General features: G+C 43.3%; 1 protein-coding gene and 1 non-coding gene across 3 annotated transcripts in view; one reads left to right on the forward strand and one right to left on the reverse strand.

Moving 5' to 3' along the window:
• The first annotated feature begins 2,172 nt into the window (after positions 1 to 2,172).
• Positions 2,173 to 22,772, forward strand: part of APOB (apolipoprotein B) — a 44,711-nt gene continuing 24,111 nt past the window's right edge. The window contains exons 1-16 of one of the 2 annotated variants that reach the window (XM_038751640.1): positions 2,173 to 2,274; positions 4,129 to 4,167; positions 6,061 to 6,176; positions 8,067 to 8,212; positions 10,444 to 10,597; positions 11,482 to 11,637; positions 13,484 to 13,608; positions 13,703 to 13,788; positions 15,040 to 15,262; positions 16,291 to 16,518; positions 16,742 to 16,859; positions 16,968 to 17,111; positions 19,617 to 19,828; positions 20,120 to 20,354; positions 20,869 to 21,045; positions 21,862 to 22,053. In XM_038751640.1, coding sequence (XP_038607568.1) covers positions 2,211 to 2,274; positions 4,129 to 4,167; positions 6,061 to 6,176; positions 8,067 to 8,212; positions 10,444 to 10,597; positions 11,482 to 11,637; positions 13,484 to 13,608; positions 13,703 to 13,788; positions 15,040 to 15,262; positions 16,291 to 16,518; positions 16,742 to 16,859; positions 16,968 to 17,111; positions 19,617 to 19,828; positions 20,120 to 20,354; positions 20,869 to 21,045; positions 21,862 to 22,053 — 2,415 coding nt within the window. In that variant the 5' untranslated portion in view covers positions 2,173 to 2,210. The remainder of the gene's footprint in view (positions 2,275 to 4,128; positions 4,168 to 6,060; positions 6,177 to 8,066; positions 8,213 to 10,443; positions 10,598 to 11,481; positions 11,638 to 13,483; positions 13,609 to 13,702; positions 13,789 to 15,039; positions 15,263 to 16,290; positions 16,519 to 16,741; positions 16,860 to 16,967; positions 17,112 to 19,616; positions 19,829 to 20,119; positions 20,355 to 20,868; positions 21,046 to 21,861; positions 22,054 to 22,772) is intronic. The other variant, XM_038751641.1, reaches the window with a different exon arrangement.
• LOC119932642 lies at positions 11,206 to 11,343 on the reverse strand. Its single transcript, XR_005452386.1, has one exon. It is a non-coding gene; the product is annotated as a small nucleolar RNA SNORA7 (small nucleolar RNA).

The following is a 22,772-nucleotide window of genomic DNA, read 5'->3' on the forward strand; positions in this document are numbered from 1 at the left end:
GTGTGTTTGAGTGTTTGCATGTGACCACATGTGTGTATGTGTGTGGCTATGCCTTCATGTCTGGTTAAAGGTATTTGATTCTTTGCTCCATCTGTTTCTCTCTGACATCACCCTTTGTTATCACTCAGATGTCAATTTTCCCCTGACGCTATGCCAACTGAACAGACACACCCCCCCGGCAACCATGAATACCAGTGATAGTCACCGTCACAGAATTACTGACCTGCAAGGAACTTGGAGAGTTTAATTTGATCCTCTCATTGTCATCACCATCGACAGGCTATACTGAGTGCCTGCTGTGGACAAAGTACTAAGAATGGGCACTTGGGAACATACAATACTATAGACAATGAAGATATAGTCTCTTTCCTTCAGAAATAACAGGGTAGGGCAAGCTGACATAAATCGCCCAACATACAATGGGTAAAAGAGTACAAGCAGAATAATACTTAAGGAATTACTAGAGCTTACTATGTGTAAAGCACTATACTAAGCACTGGGTTAGATGCAAGATAATCAGGTCGGACATAGTCCCTTTCCCATATATGGTTCACAGTCTCAGCAGGCAGGAGTAGGAGTTATTATTATTATTATGCGCCATCGAGTCATTTCCGATTCAGAGCGACTCCGTGGATATACTTTCTCCAGAACGTCTTGTTCTCCGCCATAATCCACAACTTTTCTAATGGTTCTTCAGTTAGAGAAGCAGCGTGGCTCAGTGGCAAGAGCCTGGGCTTGGGAGTCAAAGGCCATGGGTTCTAATCCCGCCTCCGCCACTTGTCTGCTGTGTGACTTTGGGCAAGTCACTTAACTTCTCTGTGCCTCAGTTGCCTCATCTGTAAAATAGGGATTAAGACTGTGAGCCCCTTGTGGGACAACCTTGATTACCTTGAACTCCCATCCCCCAGCACTTAGAACAGTGTTTGGCACATCATAAGCACTTGACAAATACCAATATTATTATTATTATTATTACAGCCTTTATCCACCTAGCTGCCAGTCCGCCTCTTCCACATTTTCCCCGGACTTTTCCTAGCATTAGTGTTTTCTCTAAAGAATTAGTCCTCCTGATTATGTGTCCAAAATATGCCTATCTAAGTCAGTGAGGAGGTGTTAGAGGACAATACTGAACCGGCTGGGTTGTCGTAGGAGAGGAGTGAAGTTAGCTGTGAAAGAGAGTGATCCAGTGTCTTACAGCCATAAAAGTGGAGATTCTACTTATAAAATGAGCAAAAAATAAACAGGGAAGTTCTCTTTGAAGGGTATCAAGTCGATACATACACCTTTCCACTAAAAACATTAAAACTGTTAAAGGAAAACATCTAAGTGTCCTGACTGTATATTCCATTCAAAAACCTTACACTTAAACTTAATCAGAATTCCATAATGATTTGGTTGAAATCTCCTGGATAATAAATATTTAACAATTAATATTATAAAATAGATAAATGAAATGTTTCTCTCTTTTGATAACAGTAGAGGGGCCTAGTGGAAAGGGCACTGGACTAGAACCCAGTTCCACCCAGTGTCTGATGTTTCCACCTTTCCCCTACCCCTGAACGTAGGGAATTTATGTATATATTAATGTTCTAATTACCCTTATTATTTATAAATATGTACATGTGCATATATGTTCATATATCAATATTCTAATTACCTCTCATTATTCAGGGATATACAGCAAATCACCCTAAATGTATCTGTAGTTATATCTACATATGTTTTGGTTGATTTTCTCTCTTCACTGCTAGATTATAAGTTCCTTGAAGGCAAGGGTCATGTTTTACACATTCTCTTTGTACTGTCCTGTTCCAAGAGCTTAGCCCAAAGCTCTGCATTCTGTAAGCTGTCAATAAATACTACTGACTGATTGAATTTTGTTGCCCTAAAGGAAAGATATGACTTCTTCACTCGGATGATACCTTCAACAGACAAGGTCTTGGAAAGAAACGTAAAAAAATCTCAATCAGTTCAGTTCTCAGCCTACCCCACTTACTCTGCCAGTGGAAAAAACGCAAGGAGGAATCCCGGACTTTGACCTTTGGACCTTTTGCAATTCGGCTCTGGACTTTCCAAACAGTGTGGCTCAGCTGCTCGCCTGGGGCTATATAAATGCAGGTTTCCCCTGAGGTGTGCATTATCTTCCTCTGAGCCTGTGAAGAAGAGAAGCAGGGAAGAGCCAAGAAAGGGGATCCGGCAGCACTCCAGCCATGGGCCCTTTGAGGCTCTTGCTGCTGCTGCTGCTTTTGCTGCTGGCTAGCGGCCCTTCCTCCCGTAAGTGTTGGCTTTTCTGCTCACCTTTCGCCTCAGAAAATCCTCTTTCTCACAGAGAAGCCACAGGAGGGAAAGACCAATCGGTAGGACTGAACCTGAGATTTGCTAAACTGGAAGAGGGAAATTGGCTCTCCTCTTTCAAACAGATGTTACTGGGGAATGACAGTTTGGGGCAAAATCATGCGGGGGAAGACCTGGAAACGGGGGACGTGGCTAAGGTTTTTTGAATATTTTCCATTTTCTTGAAAGCCTGAACACAGGTAGCCTGGTCTAGTGGAAAGAGAATAGGCCTTGTATTTAGGAGACCTTGGTTCTAATCCCCACTCTGCCGATCGCCTGTTTGGTCTCTTAACTTTGCTGTTCCTCGGTTTTCTCATCTGTAAAATGGAGATGAAATACTTGTTCTCCTTCCCTCTTAGAGACAGTGATCTCTGTGTAGAACTAGGACTGTGCACCACCTTGTACCAAGCACTGTGTTTGATCCGCAGTAAACATTTAATAAAGACCATCTTTTTTTTTAGCAAAATGATATGTCTACTGTGCCTTTCTAAAATAACTTTGTACAGAATTAAGAGGTGGGGGCCCTCTCTTTTATTGTGAAAAGGCATTAGATTTCTCTAGCAGTTTGTCATGAAGCCAGGGACATTTAGATTATTTTAGAGCTAATGAAGATCAACTCGAAAGATTGGATGAAAAGAATCCTCTTGTTTCCTAATGTGCAATTTTTTTACTAAGAGGAACAGATTTGAAATTCCTAAACCAATTAAGTCAATCAATGATATTTAGTAAGTGCTTACTGTGTGCAGAGCACTGTAATAAGGGGTTGGGAGAGTACAATGCAACTGAGGTGGTAGACGTGTTCCCTTCGGACAAGGAGATAACCGTCTAGAGGCGAGACAGACGTAAGAAGAAATTACGGTCACGTATGTAAGTGCTGTGGGGCTGAGGGTGGGGTGAACAATTCAACAGGGTTAGTAGACACGTTCCCTGCCCAAAAGGAGAGTTCTGTCTAGAGGAGACAGATGTCAGTATAAATAAATAAATTATCGATATGTACATAAGTTCTGTGGTGCTGAGGGTAAGGTTAATAAAAAGTGCTTAAACCATTTCACCAAAATATAGTTTACACAAGGGGATCAAATGGGCACTGCTGTTAGTGTTAAGTTCATTAGACTTTGTCCTTTGGAGAATTGATTCTTTGTTGGGATAAAGCCAAACAGTAGTTTACTAATGGCCTCTCTTAGGAAACAGTTTATGTCATGGGACCATTTTTTTTTTTAAAAGGTGTTTCTTAGGCACTTACTATGTGTCAAACACCGTTCTAAGCATTGGGGTAGGTTCAAGTTAATTAGGTTGGACACAATCCCTGCCCCTCATGGAGCTCACAGTCTACGTAAGAGCGAGAACAGGATTTGAATCCACATTTTACAGTTGCGGAAACTGCTGCAAATTAACCTACTGTATTTCCATCCCAAAGTCACAATGTTTGCGTCATACTTTTATAAGCATACTTATAAAAGTAAAGAAGCAGCGGGGCTCAGTGGAAAGAGCACAGACTTTGGAGTCAGAGGTCATGGGTTCGAATCCCGGCTCCACCACATGTCTGCTGTGTGACCTTGGGCAAGTCACTTAATTTCTCGGAACCTCAGTTACCTCATCTGTAAAATGGGGATTAAGACTGTGAACCCCACGTGGGACAACCTGATCACCTTGTATCCCCCAGTGCTTAGAACAGTGCTTTGCACATAGTAAGCACTTAACAAATGCCATCCAAAAAAAGCATACTTTATTTGGGTTAAAAAATGACATTCAAAAGACCTCACTGAATCTGTTTATTTTTTCCTTCCTTTATAGAAGAGGAGGGATCTGAGACCCCAGGTGCCAGCTGTCCAAGTAAGGTTTAAATCGTGTATATTCAGCATCTTGAGTGTGTACAGTTTGTGTGTGTCTGTTGGGGTGTGGTGGGGGGTGCATGTATTTGTGTGCTTCTGCTTTTTCTGGGGGGTGGTTCATTTCTCAACTTTAACATCCTGTTCTTTGGCTCTTTGGAGATAGCTTGGTATAGTTTAAAACCTGCTGGGTCCATTTGAAAAGTGGTAGAGGTGGCCACTGTGAATCCACTGTAATGGACGCATTTTAATTTTACTGTAAATTCCCTATCACTTTTTCACTGGCTTCCATGGTCCCTTTTGTCTAACACAAGTTTCCAGCTTCACCAAGCCCTTTCATTCTGGTGTCTGAACTGGTACCCATTTCTGGGTACCTAGTTCTCTCCGGTGGATGGAAAAATGCAGATCCCTAAAATTTGACCCACCAACATCATCTCTATTGCACAGGGACTTGTGACACATTTTTAAGTAAACAGGCTTAGCAGCAGGGATAATAATTTATTAAAATGATCACACCGGGTGTTAGGTAATGCTGACTTTAACCTTTGTAATGAGGCCCAGGCTCCTACCCCCACTTATTCCTGGCTATTTATCGGGCTCAGAGTGACTCTGTGGGGTCAAAGATTAAATGAGCCGGGAGTTCGGGGATTTGACCTCGCCTGCTAATAGTTCTCCGCTTAATTCTACTCTGCCCTCTGCCGATTACACACACGACAATCAACGGAGCCACCAGGCCACAGCAGTGGTTTAGCAGATGACACAGCCACACATCACACTATGTGGGTCAAAGATTAAATGAGTCGGAGTTTGGGGATTTGACCACACCTGCTAGCCCTTCTCTGCTCAATACTCCTCTGCTCCCTGCTGTTACACACAAAACATCATTCAGTCAGTCATATTAATTGAGCACCGACTGTGTGCGGAGCACTGTACTAAGCGCTTGGGAAGTACAAGTCGGCAACGTATAGAGACGGTCCCTACCCAACAACGGGCACCAGGCCAAAGCGGTGGTTTATCAAATGCCACAGCCACACATCACACTATTTGGACCTTTTGTGGTATTTATTGAGTGCTTATTATGTGCCTGGCACTGCACTAAGCATTGGAGTAGACACAACACATTCGGAGGGGGCACAGTCCCTGCCCCACATCAAGTCTAACGGACTTTAAGAGGGATTTTCTCAAGCAACGGGAGAATTTTAAGATTTCCAATTTGCGGGTTTTTAACTTCAATCAATGGAATTTTTTGAACACTTCCTGTGCGCAGAGCACTGTACTAAGCACTTGGGGGAGTACAGTACAATGAAACTGGTAGATACGATCTCAGATATGCCACAGTCATACATCATACTATTTGGACCTTTTGTGGCATTTATTGAGTGCTTATTATGTGCCAAGCACTGTACTAAGCGTTGGAGTAGATCCAACATATTCAGATGGGACATGGTCCCTGCCCCACATGAAGATCTGAGTCTAATGGACTTTAAGAGGGGTTTTCTCAAGCAACAGGAGAATTTTAGAATTCCAATTTGGGGGTTTTTAACTTTAATCAACGGAATTTTTTGAGCACTTACGGTGCACAGAGCACTGAACTAAGCACTTGGGAAATTCTACTACAGTGAAACTGGTAGACATGATCTCTGCCCACCAGGATAATGATAGAGCGTGGAACGGGAATCAAGACTGAAATTAATGAACACATCCACCTTGTCTTTCCACCTGTTCTAAACCGAAGTGTGGGTTGACTTTCTGAAATAGACCAGTAGCGTAGCCTCAATCAACTCAGCCCTCGCAGAGAGTGGCTTTCAACCTGTCCGTTGTCACCATTCCACCACTCGACCTAGAAGCTTCACTAAAATGTGTCTCTGGTGCTCAGCCTGACCTTTTCTCATTTTAGAAGATACAACCAGATTCAAACACCTCAGGAAATACGTGTACAACTATGAAGCCGAGACCACAAGCGGAGTGACCGGAACAGCAGACTCTCGAAGCGCCGCCAAGATTAACTGCAAGGTCTGAGCAATCTGGATGCTTCCCTTTTAAACAGTGGTATTCATCATCATCAATCGTATTTATAGAGCACTTACTATGTGCAGAGCACTGTACTAAGCGCTTGGGAAGTACAAATTGGCAACATATAGAGACAGTCCCTACCCAACAGTGGGCTCACAGTCACTGAGGGCTTACTATGTGCGCGGCACTGTACTAAGCCCTTGGGAAAGTGCCATAGACTTGGTAGACGTGCCCTCAAGGAAGGCATAAACAGAGTGGGAAGAAGCGATCCTGTTCTTGATTTAATAGGGGACGGGGTCTCAGGGGGAGAGGAATTTGAGAGACATTGCTTGAATCCACTAAAGAATTATGTAAATGACACCTGCAAATTAAATATGTAAAGAATCATGCCCAGGTGGGACATTGGAGAAACCCAGCACACATTGCCAAGCTTAGTGGAAAGAGCAAGGGCTTGAGAGTCAGAGGTCAGGGGTTCGAATTCTGGCTCTGCCACTTGTCAGCTGGGTTGCTTTGGGCAAGTCACTTCACTTCTCTGTGCCTCAGTTACCTCATCTGTAAAATGGAGATGAAGACTGTGAGCCTCACATGAGAGAACCTGATTACCTTGTATCTACCAAGAACAGTGCTTGGCACATAGTAAGTGCTTAACAAATACCATCATCATTATTATTATCATTATTATTATCTGACAGGCCTACTGGTCTACCAGCCTCAGGTTAGGGCTGCGGCACCATGCCTCTGTCAGTAGCCCTGGCTTCATCTTCAGCTATTTGTAGTCAAGAGACACCGCCAGTTTGGCTTGCAAATTTCCCCTCCCACGATCAGTATTTCTTTTTTTTAATGGTACTTGTTAATCACTTACTATTTGCCAGACACCACAGTACATACAAGGTAATCAGTTTGGCTCAGGCTCAGAGTCTTAATCCCCATTTTGCAGGTGAGGTAACTGAGGCCTGGGGTAGTAAAGTGACTTGCCCAAGGCCACAGAGCAGACAAGCTGCAGAGCCAGGACTAGAACACAGGCCCCTTTGACTCCCGGGCCCTTGTTCTATCCCTTACGCTATATTGTTTCTGTATGGCATTTTGGGTCTCCCATCTCCCTCCATCCCACAATCAGGGGACAGATTCCCAGATGAAAAGGCATCCAGACTCATAGCACCATTTTGGAAGTGTTAAAACCTCATCTGAGAATGCTTGTGGTAGAGCAGAATAGGTTTTGCCCCCTTCCCTTAAGAATAAGAATAGTATTTGTTAAGCACTTATTATATGTCAAGTATTATTCTTAGCTCTGGGACAAGATTCAAGTTAATCAGATTGGACACAGTCCCTATCCCACATGGGGCTCACAGTTTAAATCACCCAAAACTAACAGGCAATCATTTTTGGGTTTCTGATATCTACACTGGATAGGTTTATTCGCCACCTGCATAGAAAAGCAGTGTGGCCTGGTTGGTAGACCACAGACCTAGGAGTCCGAGGACCTGGGTTCTAATCCTGGCTCTCCCACATGCCTGCTTTGGGACTTTGGGCAAGTTACTTCTCTGTGCCTTAGTTACCTCATCTGTAAAATAGAGATAGAGAATCGGAATGCCTCTAGTAAGTAGCATTTGTTAAGCACGTAGTAAGTGCTTAACAAATACCGTAAATAAAAGAACTGCAGCAGCAGCTAGTTCTGCACATAGTAAGCGCTCAATAAATATGATTGAATGAATGAATGAATTTGATGACTGTTTACGAGATACAGTCCCTTCCCTGAAGGAGTATTACAGCCTAATTCAAATCACAAATGTAAATTTATGTATTTTAAAGAACGGATGACACCAGCAGCTCCAAATCCCAGCAATCCGACCGACCAACCAACCAACTAACCAACAACGATCTTGTTTTCAGGTGGAGTTAGAGGTTCCCCAGCTATGCAGCTTCATCCTGAAGACAAGCCAGTGCACCCTGAGGGAGGTTTATGGTTTCAACACAGAAGGGAAAGCCATGTTGAAGAAGACTAAGAACTCGGAAGAGTTTACCACCGCCATGTCCAAGTAAGGAGCTAGTACTGTGTGCATGGTGTGTGTGTTAATCACTGTATGGTCTCCACAGGGTTGACTTGGTTCACCTGCCCTTTGGGTGGTCTCTGGAATCGGGGTGTTGAAGCTCTCATTGCATGTTTAATCCATTTGTTGTCTTCACTCATTCCTCTTTCTCTGCTTCCTGTCACTGGGTTCATCCACACATTGAACTGGGCCAACAATTCCTTCTCCATCTTGACTTTTCTCTTGTCTCTGGGAATAGAAGTTGTGTTTGTTGAGCTGCGTATTGTCCAGCGTACTGCATTTCTGTTTCTTTGTGTGCTCTTATGCTTAGTTGGAAGTGATGATGACCAGAATTTAGTCCTGGGACCCAGGAATTCTGGGTGATTTCATGCTGCATCACCAGAAAAGTAGACCAGGTCATCAGCAACCCCTGTTGGTAATAATAGTAGTGATGATGGCATTTATTAAGTGCTTACTATGTGCATAGCACTGTTCTAAGCACTGTGGAGGTTACAAGGTGATCAGGTTATCCCAGAGGGGGCTCACAGTCTTAATCCCCATTTTACAGATGAGGGAACTGAGGCACAGAGAAGTGAAGTGACTTGCCCAAAGTCACACAGCTGACAATTGGTGGAGCCGGGATCTGAACCCATGATCTCTGACTCCAAAGCCCAAGCTCTTTCCACTTAGCCACACTGCAACTGAAAAACAATTTAAATTCTTCCAAGACTAGATCCTTCCCCATGTGCATGTATACAGAAACACTAGCACTGAGTTAGGTTGGTAATGTTTGAATTATTGCTCCTCTCCTTCCGGAACTTGGGTTTCAATTAATAATAGCTGCTGTTGTTTCTTTTAATGGTATTTGTTAAGTGTCTACTGTGTGCTGGGCACTATGCTAAGACCTGAGTAATACAAGCTAATCAGATGGGACACAGTCCACCACAATCTTAATCCCCCTTTGACAGATGAGATAACTGAGGCACAGAGAAGTTAAGTGTCTTGCCCAAGGTCACACAGCATACAAGTGGCAGAGCTGGGATTAGATCTCAGGTCCTTCTGATTCCCAGGCCCATAGCTTACTCTCCTTATCATTATCCTGTTGCTTGGATCTAATTTGTGCACTATTTTGAGGGAATGTCTCACTCTGATGTACAAAGCATTGACAAATCAGAAGGGATTCCATAATGGCTAGGACAGGTATAGATACTGAAAAAGTGTGGAAGAAAAATAAAATTAAAATATGGGGCATCCTGGCACAATTCAGCCTGTATGGGACTTCACACTTTCCTCCTAGCCAGAAGCATGGAGCAGGAAAATAAATCACAATTCCTGGGCAAAGCCAATGGAAGGACGGACATGGAGGTACAAAGAAAAAAAAAATAAACATTAAGAGAGATTGCACTTATCCCAATTTGCTGTCTTCCTGCTGCCTGGTCCTGGATCACACACAAACACACGGATGTGTTTTCAGGATGGGGAATAGATAACGATAATAATAATAATAATACTAATGGCATTTGTTAAGTGCTTACTACGTGCAAAGCACTGTTCATCCTTCCCATTTCCCCCATGGTGTGAAAATGTGCGGCATTCTTACTCACTCATGTGCTTAAACTCACACAAATCTACAGTCTTTGGGATCTGAAATTGTCACAGCTACCAGTGAGATTCTGTCTAGGGGTGGGTATGAATAAGCAGACCAGTGAGCACCAAACATGCCTTCCACATGGCCCACAAAAAGATCATTCCTTATTAATCTGTTGTATCTGCTACCCGCGACCTAACATCTGAGAAGCAGCGTGGCTTAATGGAAAGAGGACGGGCTTGGGAGTCAGAGGACATGGGTCCTAATCCTGGCCCTGCCTCTTGTCTGCTGTGTGGCCTTGGGCAACCCACTTCACTCTTCTGCGCCTCAGTTACCTCATCTGTAAAATGGGGATTACGACTGCGAGCCCCACATGGGACAACCGGATTACCTTGTATCTACCCCAGTGCTTAGAAAATACCATCATTATTATTACTACCAATTACACTTTTGCCACTCTGTTCACCCTGGCCTCCGAGTTTGTCTGACCTCAGCCTTAGGAATAACAACGTCTGGGACAAGAATGACAAGAGAAAACTGACTGTAAAAAGGAAAGGGCATTGGGAAGTTGCGTGTGGGAGAAGAAAAGTTAGCATCACGGATTTAAATGATCAATAACTATGTCGACAATTGCCTGACTTCTCTTGGATAGGTATGAACTTAAATTAAGCGTTACTGGAGGCAAGCAGGTCTTACTGTACCCAGACAAAGATGAGCCAACCCACATTCTGAATATCAAGAGAGGCATCATTTCGGCTCTCCTACTGCCCCCGGAGATGGAAAAAGACCAACAGCAATTGGTTATGGTAAGAGTTTGGACTCTGAGTGGTGGAACTTCTTTATATTCGTTCATTCAATCGTATTTATTGAGCACTTACTGTGTGCAGAGCACTGTACTAAGCGCTTATATCATAGCCTTCACAAACTGGGGGCAAAGCCTCTACTTTCAAAGTGATGAGGATCACTGGATCAATGACTTGATCATATTTGGGGTTTTTCAACGAAACCAGGGTATCGATATTGTTCAAACAGAACAGGCTCTAATCTTGATTGGACTCCCACAGTCTCTAAGGGTTTATTCTTTTGGCCCTCCTGAAGGAAGTGAGCTGTGTTCTAGAGTTCCCATTCCAGGCTTGATTAGAACAGATCTGCCTTGAACACAGATAAAACCTTGGGATTGAATGGTGGGAACTCTGATAGGTGTCTTGTCTTATGCCGCCGAGTTGTTTCTGACCCATAGCGATACTATGGTTACAGCTCTCCGAGAATGCCCCTCTCTCCATCTGCAATCGTTCTGGTAGTGTATCCATACAGTTTTCTTGGTGAAAATGTGGAGGTGGTTTACCATTTTCTCCTTCCAGGCAGTAAACTCATGTCTCCACCCTTGACTGTTTCCCAGCATGGGTGAGTTTTGACTTGTAGCAGATCACCTTCCACTTTCTAGCCACTGCCCAAGCTAGGAATGGAATGGACAGGCCTCTGCTTGACTCTCCCTCCCATAGAAGAGACTGGTAGAGTACTGGAAACTCTCCAGTTGCGACCCTGAGAGGCTCTCCCTCTTAGAAGATGTGATTATCACAGTAGAGATCGGGATTGTTGCACTTTTTCTTCAACTTAAACATCCGCTCTCCACTCTGTTATAGATTTCCCTTCTCTAATTAGTGATGATATTTCCCCTCTTCTTCCTAAGGAAACGGTCTACGGGAACTGTTCCAGTCACATCACGGTCAAGGCGAGGAAGGGATCTACAGCAACGGAGATGGCAATTGAGCGAAACCTGAAGAAGTGTGACCACTTCAGTCCTATCAGCGGAGACATGAGTCCATTAGCACTCGTCAGAGGCTTGGTAAGGAGTCCACACCCAATCACCGGCGTTGTACATTGGCAGCTGCAGATGTAGCTTGTCCTAGCCGTCATTTGTACTAGCTGTTTCTCACCACGGGTGGTCTTGCAGACCGGAGACAAAGGTGGTCCCATGGGAAGCCAGCCTTTCAAGAAACAAAGTGGCCTAGTGGAAACAGCTCAGGCTTGGGAGTTGGACTTCTGGGTTCGAATCTCAGCTCTGCCACTTGCCTGATGTGTGATCCTCTGTCACTTAACTTCTCTGAGCCTCAAAGTGTAGCTTAGTGGAAACAGTACAGGCTTGGGAGTCAGAGGTCGTGGGTTCTAATCCCGGCTCTGCCACTTATCAGCTGTGTGACTTTACGCAAATCACTTAGTTTCTCTGTGTCTCGGTTACCTCATCTGTAAAATGGGGATTAAGTCTGTGAGCCCCACGTGGGACAACCTGATTACCTTGTATCTCCCCCAGCACTTAGAACAGTGTTTGGCACATAGTAAGCACTTAAGAAATACCATCATTATTATTATGAGGATTCATTATCGGCTCTCTCTTCTTCTTAGGCTGCAAGCCCTGTGTGGGACAGGGATTGAGTCTGACTGGATTAATTTGTAGCTACCCCAGAGCTTAGTATAGTGCTTGACATATAGTAAATGTTTAAGGTATATTATTATTATTGTTATTATGTTCAAGCAGCAGTGATGGGTAGTAGAAGCCATTTATATAAACTTTATAGCATTGGGAAGGTTGTGGCAATCAGTAAACACTTAACAAATACCACAATTATTATTATTATTCAGGGTCCATTTTGAGACCATAAGACTCTCACAGTCCTCCACCATTTTCTTTTTCCCCCATTGCCAAAAACAAACACTTATGGCTCCATCCTTGATGCCATGTCCCCGGCCACGTGTTGCTCAAAGGGACTAGTCAATCAATCATATTTATTGAGTGCCAACATGTGCAGAGGACTGTGCAGCATACTTGAGGGAATACAATGTGACATAGTTGGTAGGCATGTTCCCTGCCCACAAGGATCTTACAGTCAGTCAGTCAATCATATTTATTGAGCACTTACTGTGTGCAGAACACTATACTAAGCTCTTGGGAGAGTACAACAGGCACATCCCCTGCCCACAGCGAGCTTACAGTCTTGAGAGGAGTTTGGATGTGTTTCCCCACCCATCCCATTCCTACCCTGCCCTTTTGTGGCACAGAGAAGCGTGTTCTGTAGGTCAATCCATCGATTGTATTTATTAAGCGCTTACTGTGTGCCCTGGATTACTAAAGCTGTCCCTACTTTCAATCAAATTCTTTGTTAAAATAGTCATCAATATTAAATGAGACAAGGCCGGGAGTTCTAATTCCAGGGTGGTACATCTTTTTACCCTGTGAGCCCACTGTTTGGTAGGGACTGTCTCTAACTGTTGCCAACTTGTACTTCCCAAGCGCTTAGTGCAGTGCTCTGCACACAGTAAGCGCTCAATAAATACGATTGATTGATAAAGCTAGCACAGGTCAATTGGATATCATATTCCAACAGGGAGGCAGTCTGTGATTCTTCCCCTTAGGCAAAAATGGTGCAAATAGGAGGGGTGAGCAGGGGAAAGAGCCCAAATTCCATTCCACATCATCCATTCCCTTAGGTCCATTTTGTTACCTAGAGAAGAGTCACTTCACCATGCTTCCTCCATCCGTAAAATTGGTCTGACCATACAACAACTGGGGGGAGAAATGGAATGTCCTTTCTTCCTTCCTGAGGATTAGTCTGGAAGGGGCTGAGCTCCTCTGGAAAAAGGTTCACTAACTGGGACAAATGTAGTAAAATGGATTTCAAAACACCTCTCTGCAGAACACCCCACTCTCTACACTGATCAGAAGCAGCCAATCGTGCCAGTACACAGTGGACAACAGAAGGAAACATGTGTCTGAAGTCATCTGCACGGAGAAACATCTCTTCCTGCCATTCTCTCACAAGTAAGTTCCTCTTGCATTCATTCATCCACATGACCATCATCAGTGACGAGTGAGTTCAGGAAAAGGCAAAATGTGTTTTTCCTCTGCTCCCTAGGAATCAGTATGGCATGATGACACAAGTCAGACAGACCCTGAGACTGGAAGATACCCCCAAAATTAACAGCAGAATTTTTGATGAAGGTAAGTCTGAGTATCAGAGTAAATCTTCAGGTAACTTGCCTTTGACACACACACACACACACACACACACACACACATATACACACACACACACACAACACTTTTGGAGAATAACTTCGGGGATCTTTAACGCATGCTCTACAATGGATAAAATGCACTGTGATTTCTCTTTTCAGCAGTAGATCAGCTCATTTCAATGGGTTAACATTAGGACAGTATACCTTTGAATTTGTATAGTGCTTTTCATTTTCTCAAACCCTCCCATTCTGATTTATCATTTGCCCACTCAGCATCCCTGTAAGTAAGTGAAGGATGAGTAATATTATCCTGAAATTACAGAGGAGAAAACAGATCCAAGCAGACACGTTACCCAACATATGCAAGCAGCTCTACGGCTCTCTTCCCACTAGACCATATAGCTTGTTTTTGTTAGTTTGTTTCTTTAGCAAAATGGGGAGAAAATCTAGGGATTGAGCAAGTGAGGAAGACTGAATTTAGATAGCAGCAAACCCACACAAATCTCAAAATGCACCCAACTATCCACAGAAGCGCAACAATAAGATACTGGCCTTCTGTCTGAAGAAATAAGATTTTTCACCTCTTGCGACTTTCTAAAGAGCTTTCACTCTAACCATCTGGAGGACTATAAAGCCACTGTATGTTCAGGAGAAGAAGGTTTCCTCCTGCTTGGGGACCATATTATAAGATAGCTATGTTGCCAACTGCCACAGGTATTTCAGAGGCAAATGGCAGTTGGCCCAAGACCTTGATCAGACCTGAAAAAGAGAGTTTGTTGCAGGGGTAGCAGAGGAGATGTGGAAGCTAGAGAAACAACTGTTCTACTTATGAATAACAATAGCAACAATAATTCTGTTATTTTTAACTGCTTATTACATGCTAAACACTGTACCAAGCGCTGGGGTAGATACAAGAAAAACAGGCTGGATACAGCCCCTATTCAATATGGGGATCACAGTCTAAGTGGAAGGAAGAACAGGTATTGAATCCCCATTTTACAGATGAGGAAACTGAGGCCCAGATAAATTAAGTAACTTGTCCAAAGTCCCAAAGAAGGCAGACGGTAGAGCCAAGATTAGAACCAAGGTCCTCTGACTTCCAGCCTGTCCTGGTCATCTCTGGGCTATAACTAGATCTCCGGTAGTTAAAATCCTAACTAACTCTCCTAAGGCAGAAGACTATTCTTCTGGAGAGAAATAACCCAATGGCATTTTCTGGTTTCGTTCTTTCCAGCTTCCTTGCCAAAGAAAGGACTAGCATTTGAGAAGACCGAAGATACACCACCTCTAAAGCAGGGAGAGGACGTGCTGAAGACCCTCAAGGACCTCCAGAAACTGTCCGCCACCGAGCAGAGCAACCAGCGCGCTAACCTCTTCGGGAAACTGGTGACCGGACTGAGAGGGCTGAACGAAGAAGCGATGCTTTCATTGCTCCCGAAGCTGATTGAAGTCTCCAGGTATCAGAGTCCCCTTATGGTCAGGAGCCACTGGGAGACTAAGCCTGCCATCTTGCTCCAGGTTGATGGCGTTGTGCTGTCTGACACAGGAAAATCAAGATTTTCATTTCATACACAATTCTGAAAAACGGGCCGTGGGCCAAACGGAAAAGGCAATAGAGAAAGGGCATATAAACTTTCAGACAACAACGAACCTCTTTCTTTGTTCTTTCATTAACTAGTATTAACTGAGCACTTACTGTGTGCGGAGCACTGTACTAAGCACTTGGGGGGAGTATAATATAACAATAAGCAGATACATTCCCTGCCCACAACGAGCTAGAGTCTTTGCATTTCCAACACCAAACCGAAGGCACTTAATGTATCTTAAAGCAATCAGCGCAGTGGATAGTTGGTTTTTTTAAAAAAAATTTAAATGGTATTTGTTAAGTGCTTATGACGTGCCAAGCACTGTACTAAATGCTGGGGTAGGTACAAGATTCATTCATTCATTTTTTCATTCAATTGTATTTATTGAGCGCTTACTGGGTGCAGAGCACTGTACTAAGCACTTAGGAAGTACAAGTTGGCAACATATAGAGACAGTCCCTACCCAACAATGGGCCCACAGTCTAGAAGGGGGAGACAGACAACAAAACAAAACATGTGGACAGGTGTCAAGTCGTCAGAACAATTAGAATTAAAGCTAAATGCACAATTGGTTGGATACAATCCATGTCCCAGATTGGCCTCACATTCATCGATTCATTTAATCAGATTTACTCTCTGACCCTCTAGACTCGCTGTGGACAGGAACGTGTCTGTTGTTATACTGTTTTCTCCCAAGCATTTAGTACAGTGCTTTGCACACAGTAAGCACTCGATAAACACGACTGAATGAGTAAACAAATTTACTATTCTCCTTTTAAGCAGGTAGGAGTGGGATTTGTTTGTGTCAGGCTCAAGAGCAAGGTCCAAAAGGGGTTATTTAAAACCGTGGAACCTGGAATTGAATTTGCACTCACTGTCGCTTGTGCTTTCCCTTCCAGCCCTGTCACTCTTCAGGCTTTGATGCAATGTGGTCAACCACAGTGCTACTCTCAAGTATTTGAATGGCTGAAAGCGGAGAAAGTGAACCCTCTGGTTGTAGATGCAATCACCTATATAGTTGGCCTGCTTCCTGAACCGGGTCCTCACAGGGTGAGGGACATCTTCAAGACAGCAAAGGATCAGAAAAGTCGAGCCACTTTCTATGCCTTGAGCCATGTGGTCAACGGGTGAGTCGAGGACATTCTTGTTCTACCTCGGTGATGGTGAATCGCGGTTATCCAGGCCATTGACTCCCGAGAAGGAGCCAGAGGTCTGGATAAAACCAGCAATCACAGTTCCTTTTAGCTTTCTTTTGAGAGTAAGGATTTGATGAGGATTTCAGGAGGTGCAAACATACACACACACCACACATCCGTGAAATGTCTCTGACTCTGCTTTCTTGCTCTCTAGTTTCTATGACTCAAACCAGGAGGTGACCCAGGACCTTAAGGATATTGCTGAATATCTGATGGCACAGATTGGAAATGAATGCTCTGGGAATGAAGAATTGACTTACCTGACCCTAAAGGTACCCTCATTTCTGCTGTTCTTGACCACTTTTAGCTCCCTCGTATCATCAAATTTTCACGTGTTGCGTTCCATACACTCAGCATTGTCTTGTCTTGTTCATCTACAGGTCACTGGAAACATGGGGCAGGTGATGGATCTGGCGAACCCCAAACTGAAGTCTTCCATTCTGAAATGTATCACGAATCCAACCTCTTCTTCCGTTCAGAAAGTAGCGATCCAGGCTCTCAGAAAAATGGAACTCACTGATGAGGTAAGTCCTTTACAGTCCACTGAGAAAGTAGCATGGTACCATAGCATGATTTGTGTTAAAGATTCTGTTCAATTATGTTATGATTTTGGGACAGCTATTTGTTTAGGTGTGTAATAATGGTGAAAAGGGTTTTAATGTCAGACTCCTTCCTTGGAAAGATTATTAAAAAACTGAAAGGTCATTAAAAACTCATCCCCAAACCATTGTATATTGAAGATATTCAGGTGGGGCTTTGATATACCCAGGGCCTCATAGGAGATAAATCTATGGGGTCCTACGAGAAATCGGAGGGGAGAGAAACTAGGATTTCTGCCTCAGTTCTGACTTTAGCACACAACCCTGCTCCCCTGAAATCTTCAATTTCATACCAGAGCTTCTGGATGGAATTGGGAATTCTTGGGTTTGGAAGGGGTAGCCAAGTCTTCAAATCCCACATGCCCAAATTCCAAGATAATCCTGGGAAATGGCTAATAGTAATGATAGTACTTGTTAAGCACTTGCTATATGCCAAGCACTGGAGTAGATACAAGATAATCAGGTTGGACACAGTCCCTGTCCCATGTGGGGCTCACATGGGGAGGTACTGAATCGCCATTTTGACAGATGAGGAAGCTGAGGCACAGAGAAGTGAAATGACTTGCCCAAGACCACATAGAAGGCAAGTGGCAGATTTGGGATTATTCATTCAATTGTATTTATTGAGAGTTTACTGCGTACAGAGAACTGTACTAGGACCCAGATCTCCTACCTTGCAGGCCCATGTTCTTCCCACTAGCCCACACTGCTTCCTGTTCCTCATCACTACCATAGGGGATGGAAGCTGTATATATGTATATATGTTTGTACGTATTTATTACTCTATTTATTTTACTTGTACATATTTATTCTATTCATTTTATTTTATTAAAATGTTTTGTTTTGTTCTCTGTCTCCCCCTTTTAGACTGGGAGCCCACTGTTGGGTAGGGACTGTCTCTATATGTTGCCAACTTGTACTTCCCAAGTGCTTAGTACAGTGCTCTGCACACAGTAAGCGCTCAATAAATACGATTGAATGAATGAATGGATGAAAGCTGAGGCTCCCTATAGACAAAGCCCACTGGGCCCCTCCCCAGAACCTAGTATAGAGAGAAGCAGCATGGCTCAGTGGAAAGAGCATGGGTTTTGGAGTCAGAGGTCATGGGTTCAAATCCCAGCTCTACCAATTGTCAGCTGTGTAACTTTGGGCAAGTCACTTAACTTATCTGTGCCTCAGTTACTTCATCTGTTAAATGGGGATTAAAACTGTGAGCTCACCGTGGGACAACCTGATCACCTTGTAACCTCCCCAGCGCTTAGAACAGTGCTTTGCACAAAGTAAGCGCTTAACAAATACCATCATTAGTATTGTTATTATTATTATTATAGGGCCCCTCCCAACACAGAAACACAACATACTGCACCCAAAGTTCATAAAACGGGGAGGTAAGCATGATGTAGTGAAAAAGCACCAACCTGGAAGCCCCAAATTCAAATCTGACTCTGCCACTAGCCTTGCTGCATAACCTTGAGCAAATAATCACTTAATACCTTGGTATTTAAGTCTCTTCATCTGCTAAAAGGGGATAATAATACCTGCCTTAATTAATAATACACGCATGTATTAATAATACATGCACCCACTCAACCAGTCAGTTATCAATCAATCAGTAGTATTTATTGAGCACTTTCTCTGGCTGTACTAAGTTCTTGGGAGAGTACAATGGAGCAAGTAAAAATTGCACTCTGCCTTCCAGGACTTTACAATCTAGCTGGAGAGACAGGAGCTAAAATAAGTTACAGGTAGGGGAAATCAATAGAGTTAACTTTCCTATTGACCAAAAAAGTTCCCACATTCTGCTTTCCCATAGTAATAATGATAATAATAATTAAGTACTTAGAACAGTGTTCAGTGTTTAGAACAGTGCTTGACACACAGTAAACCCTGAACAAACATTATATGCCAAGCACTGTACTAAGTGCTGGGGTAGATACCAAAATAATCAATGGGATAATCACAGTGACAAAGAGGTTCATGGAGGAATCAAAGGACTTTCACAATTTGTAGAAAACCATTTGCAATCAAGATAGAACTCTGAGTGAATGGGCATGGCAAAGTCAGAGAGTGGCTAACAGCCCCACCACATAATAATAATAATGATGGTATTTGTTAAGCGCTTACTATGTGCAAAGCACTGTTCTAAGTGCTGGGGGGATACAAGGTGATTAGGTTGTCCCACGTGGGGCTCACAGTCTTAATCCCCATTTTACAGATGAGGGAACTGAGGCACAGAGAAGTTAAGTGACTTGCCCAAAGTCACACAGCTGACAATTGGCGGAGCCGGGATTTGAACCCATGATGTCTGACTCCAAAGCCCGGGCTCTTTCAGCTTCTCTAAGCTTCTCTGAGCCACATGACAGTTTGATGCAAATTGTTCTGGACAGCTGAAGAGTTCAACAATGTCTTCATCTCCCATGTCTATTCCAGGTCAGGGGAGTCCTCCTCCAGACTTTCCAAGATGACAGCTCCCCAGTGGATAAACGTTTGGCTGCTTACCTAATTCTGATGAGAGATCCTTCCCAGTCTGATGTCCACAAAGTTGCTAAGACCCTCCTGAAGGACAACAGTCAACAAGTGAAAAGCTTCGTGGCTTCCCATCTCGCTAACATTTTAGAGTCAGATGAAGCATTTGTCCAGGGGTAAGAGTGAATCCTTTAACGCCGCCAGGTAGAATCTGGTCAGAGTTCTGTGAAACGGTCATGTAAATGACGACTTGTTTTGGAAAGTGGTACAATTGGGAGATATTTTTTGACACCCCAGATATGGAGCCCAAAGTAAAAGAATGATATCAGGTCCCCAGAAGGGGAGATTTCTGCATAAACCACGGTAAATTAGGTCTTGAATAGTTTAGTGAAAGTACGTAAGGAAGAAGAATGCCACTGTGGTCAGCTATTTCATTGCACTTACATTTCTTTTTTCTTTTCACTCAGTCTCAAAGGCAAAGTAGAAGAAGCTCTTAAAGGCTCCCAGGTCCCCACAGCCATGGACTTTCGAAAGTTTTCCCGAAACTATCAGATTTCCAAGACGGTCTCCGTGCCAGATCTTGACCCCATCTCAGCCAAAGTTGAAGCAAATCTCATATTTGACCCAAACCATTACCTCCCTAAAGAAGCCATCCTCAAAACTACACTAAAACTCTTTGATCAGGCAGAAGATCTCTTTGAGGTATGTGTCATGTGCTTTACCAATAGGCTTTGAAAAATAACCCTGCCATCCTGTTCTCAAGTTGAAATCTGACAGCCTCTCCAATCCTCTTAGTAGAACCTACTTGCTTTGAGAACCTGAATAAATTTTGGTGGATAAGAGAAGTGAAGTACCTGCATCTTTCTAGGAGGATAGAATAGTAGCAGGTCTTTACTTGTGATTTCAGCTGTCCACCACTCTATTTTCAAAAGCCCTATAGTTCTTAGTACTAGGAGAGATAATTTTTTGGCATCTTAAACCCTCTTAATGCCTACCTTTAAGTTGTAATTATATACATCTGGGTGTACAGTGTAGCTAAAGTATACAGATACACACGGTCACACTTTTGTCATCCAATGTTCTGAACTGAGTTCTTCAATGCTGATTTCCAGAATCTTTCATAATTTAAGCTTGTATTTCTTGGATGTGCCTGAGAGTAGGAATTATGTACAGTATCCTGGTGTTTTTCCATGCTGATGACCTGTTTCTTCTTCAGATCGGCTTGGAGGGAAAGGGCTTTGAGCCAACTTTGGAAGCCCTTTTTGGCACGAAAGGATTCTTCCCAGACAGTGCCACCCAGGCTCTCTATTGGGTGGATGGCAAAGTTCCCAACCAGGTTTCCAGGACTTTGGAGGACCATTTCGGCTACAGCAAAGATGGCAAACGAGAGCAGGTACCCAGCTTCTCGATACTGTGTTTTGAAAGCAATTTGCCTAAATCAAATATTAGTGCCCCCTCATTTGGGATTAGAGAAGCAGCGTGGCTCAGTGGAAAGAGCCCGGGCTTGGGAGTCAGAGATCATGGGTTCTAATCCTGGCTCCACCACTTGTCAGCTGTATGACTTTAGGCAAGTCACTTGACTTCTCTGGGCTTCAGTTACCTCGTCTGTAAAACAGGGATGAAGACTGTGAGCCCCACATGGGACAATCTGATTACCTTGAATCCCCCCTAGCACTTAGAACAGTGCAAGCAAATAGTAAGCACTTAACAAATGCCATTATTATCATTATTATTATTATAGCAGTTCAGATCTTTCTTCTTACTGCATAGTTGTAAAGAACAAAATCAATCAAACCATCATACTTATTATACATCAGACTTATTATACATCAGACTTATGTGCTGGATGCGTAACCAGCACAACAGTTCGGGTTTTGCTTTGTATCCTAAACTTTGAGTGTTGTTCGTGGAACGTGAGATGGAGATGAATTCTGTATTAACACAAACAATTATAATAAGAACTGTATTTGTTAAGTGCTTACTATGTGCCACGTTCTGTACTAAGCATGGGACAAGAGAATCAAGCGCTTAGTACAGTGCTCTGCACACAGCAAGCGTTCAATAAATACAACTGAATGAATCAGATCACATTCTGTATTGACAGTTCCGGGTCATTACGTCATAAGATATCAGTGGCCACAGAATTTATAATCACAGGACTGACTGGGTGTGAGAGCTAATTTTCTGTTTTCTTCTGACTGATTCTCAGGATATGATGAAAGGAATTATGGTCAGTATTGAAAAACTGGTCAAGGAAATGCAGTCGAAGGAAGCCCCTGAAGCCAATGCCTACCTCCGAATTCTGGGCGACGAACTTGGCTATTTGAAACTCAGTGATCTAAAATTCCTAGGACGTCTGCTCTTCAAAAGTGCTAACACCCTGCAAACAATCCCTCGAATGGTAGGCATTCCGATGATGAATATGGAAACAGTTATAATTCCTGTTGTGCCCCTAAGTTGTCTATTGTTTATTTGTATTTAGAAGTATTTGATAGAGCCCGCCCTGAGAATATCGCCTGATAAATAGTTCCTCACTTCTGCTGTAGTTGGAAGGATCTGATGGAGCACACTCTGAGAATATCTTTTGATAAATAGTTCCTCACTCCTGCTGTCCATGGCTGAAATCTGGCAGCATATCCAATCCAATTAAAAAAAAAAATTAGACACTATCGTCCATGTCTCAGGAACTCTAAGGCAGGACAATTTGATGAGGCTGATGCTCCCACAGTCATTTGCCATTTTTTTTCTTTAACATGGTAGCTTTTCTCCCCATCTGCCATTGTTTTCAATGCAGAAGAGCTCATGCACAGATTTTGGAAGCAACGTGGCTTAGTGGAAAAAGCCCAGGCTTGGGAGTCAGAGGTCATGGGTTCTAATTCTGACTCTGCCACTTGTCTGCTGTGTGACCTTGGGCAAGTCACTTCACTTCTCTGGGCCTCAGTTCCCTCATCTGTAAAATGGGGATTAAGACTGTGAGCCCCATGCAGGACAACCTGATGACCTTGTATCTACCCCAGCGCTTAGAACAGTGCTTGGCACATAGTAAGCGCTTAGCAAATGCCAACATCATTATTATTATTATTTGGAAGGCAGAATGATTATGCTTTTAAAACTCAGTGA

This window comes from Tachyglossus aculeatus, chromosome 9 (genome assembly GCF_015852505.1).
Source record: "Tachyglossus aculeatus isolate mTacAcu1 chromosome 9, mTacAcu1.pri, whole genome shotgun sequence".
NCBI lineage: Eukaryota > Metazoa > Chordata > Mammalia > Monotremata > Tachyglossidae > Tachyglossus > Tachyglossus aculeatus.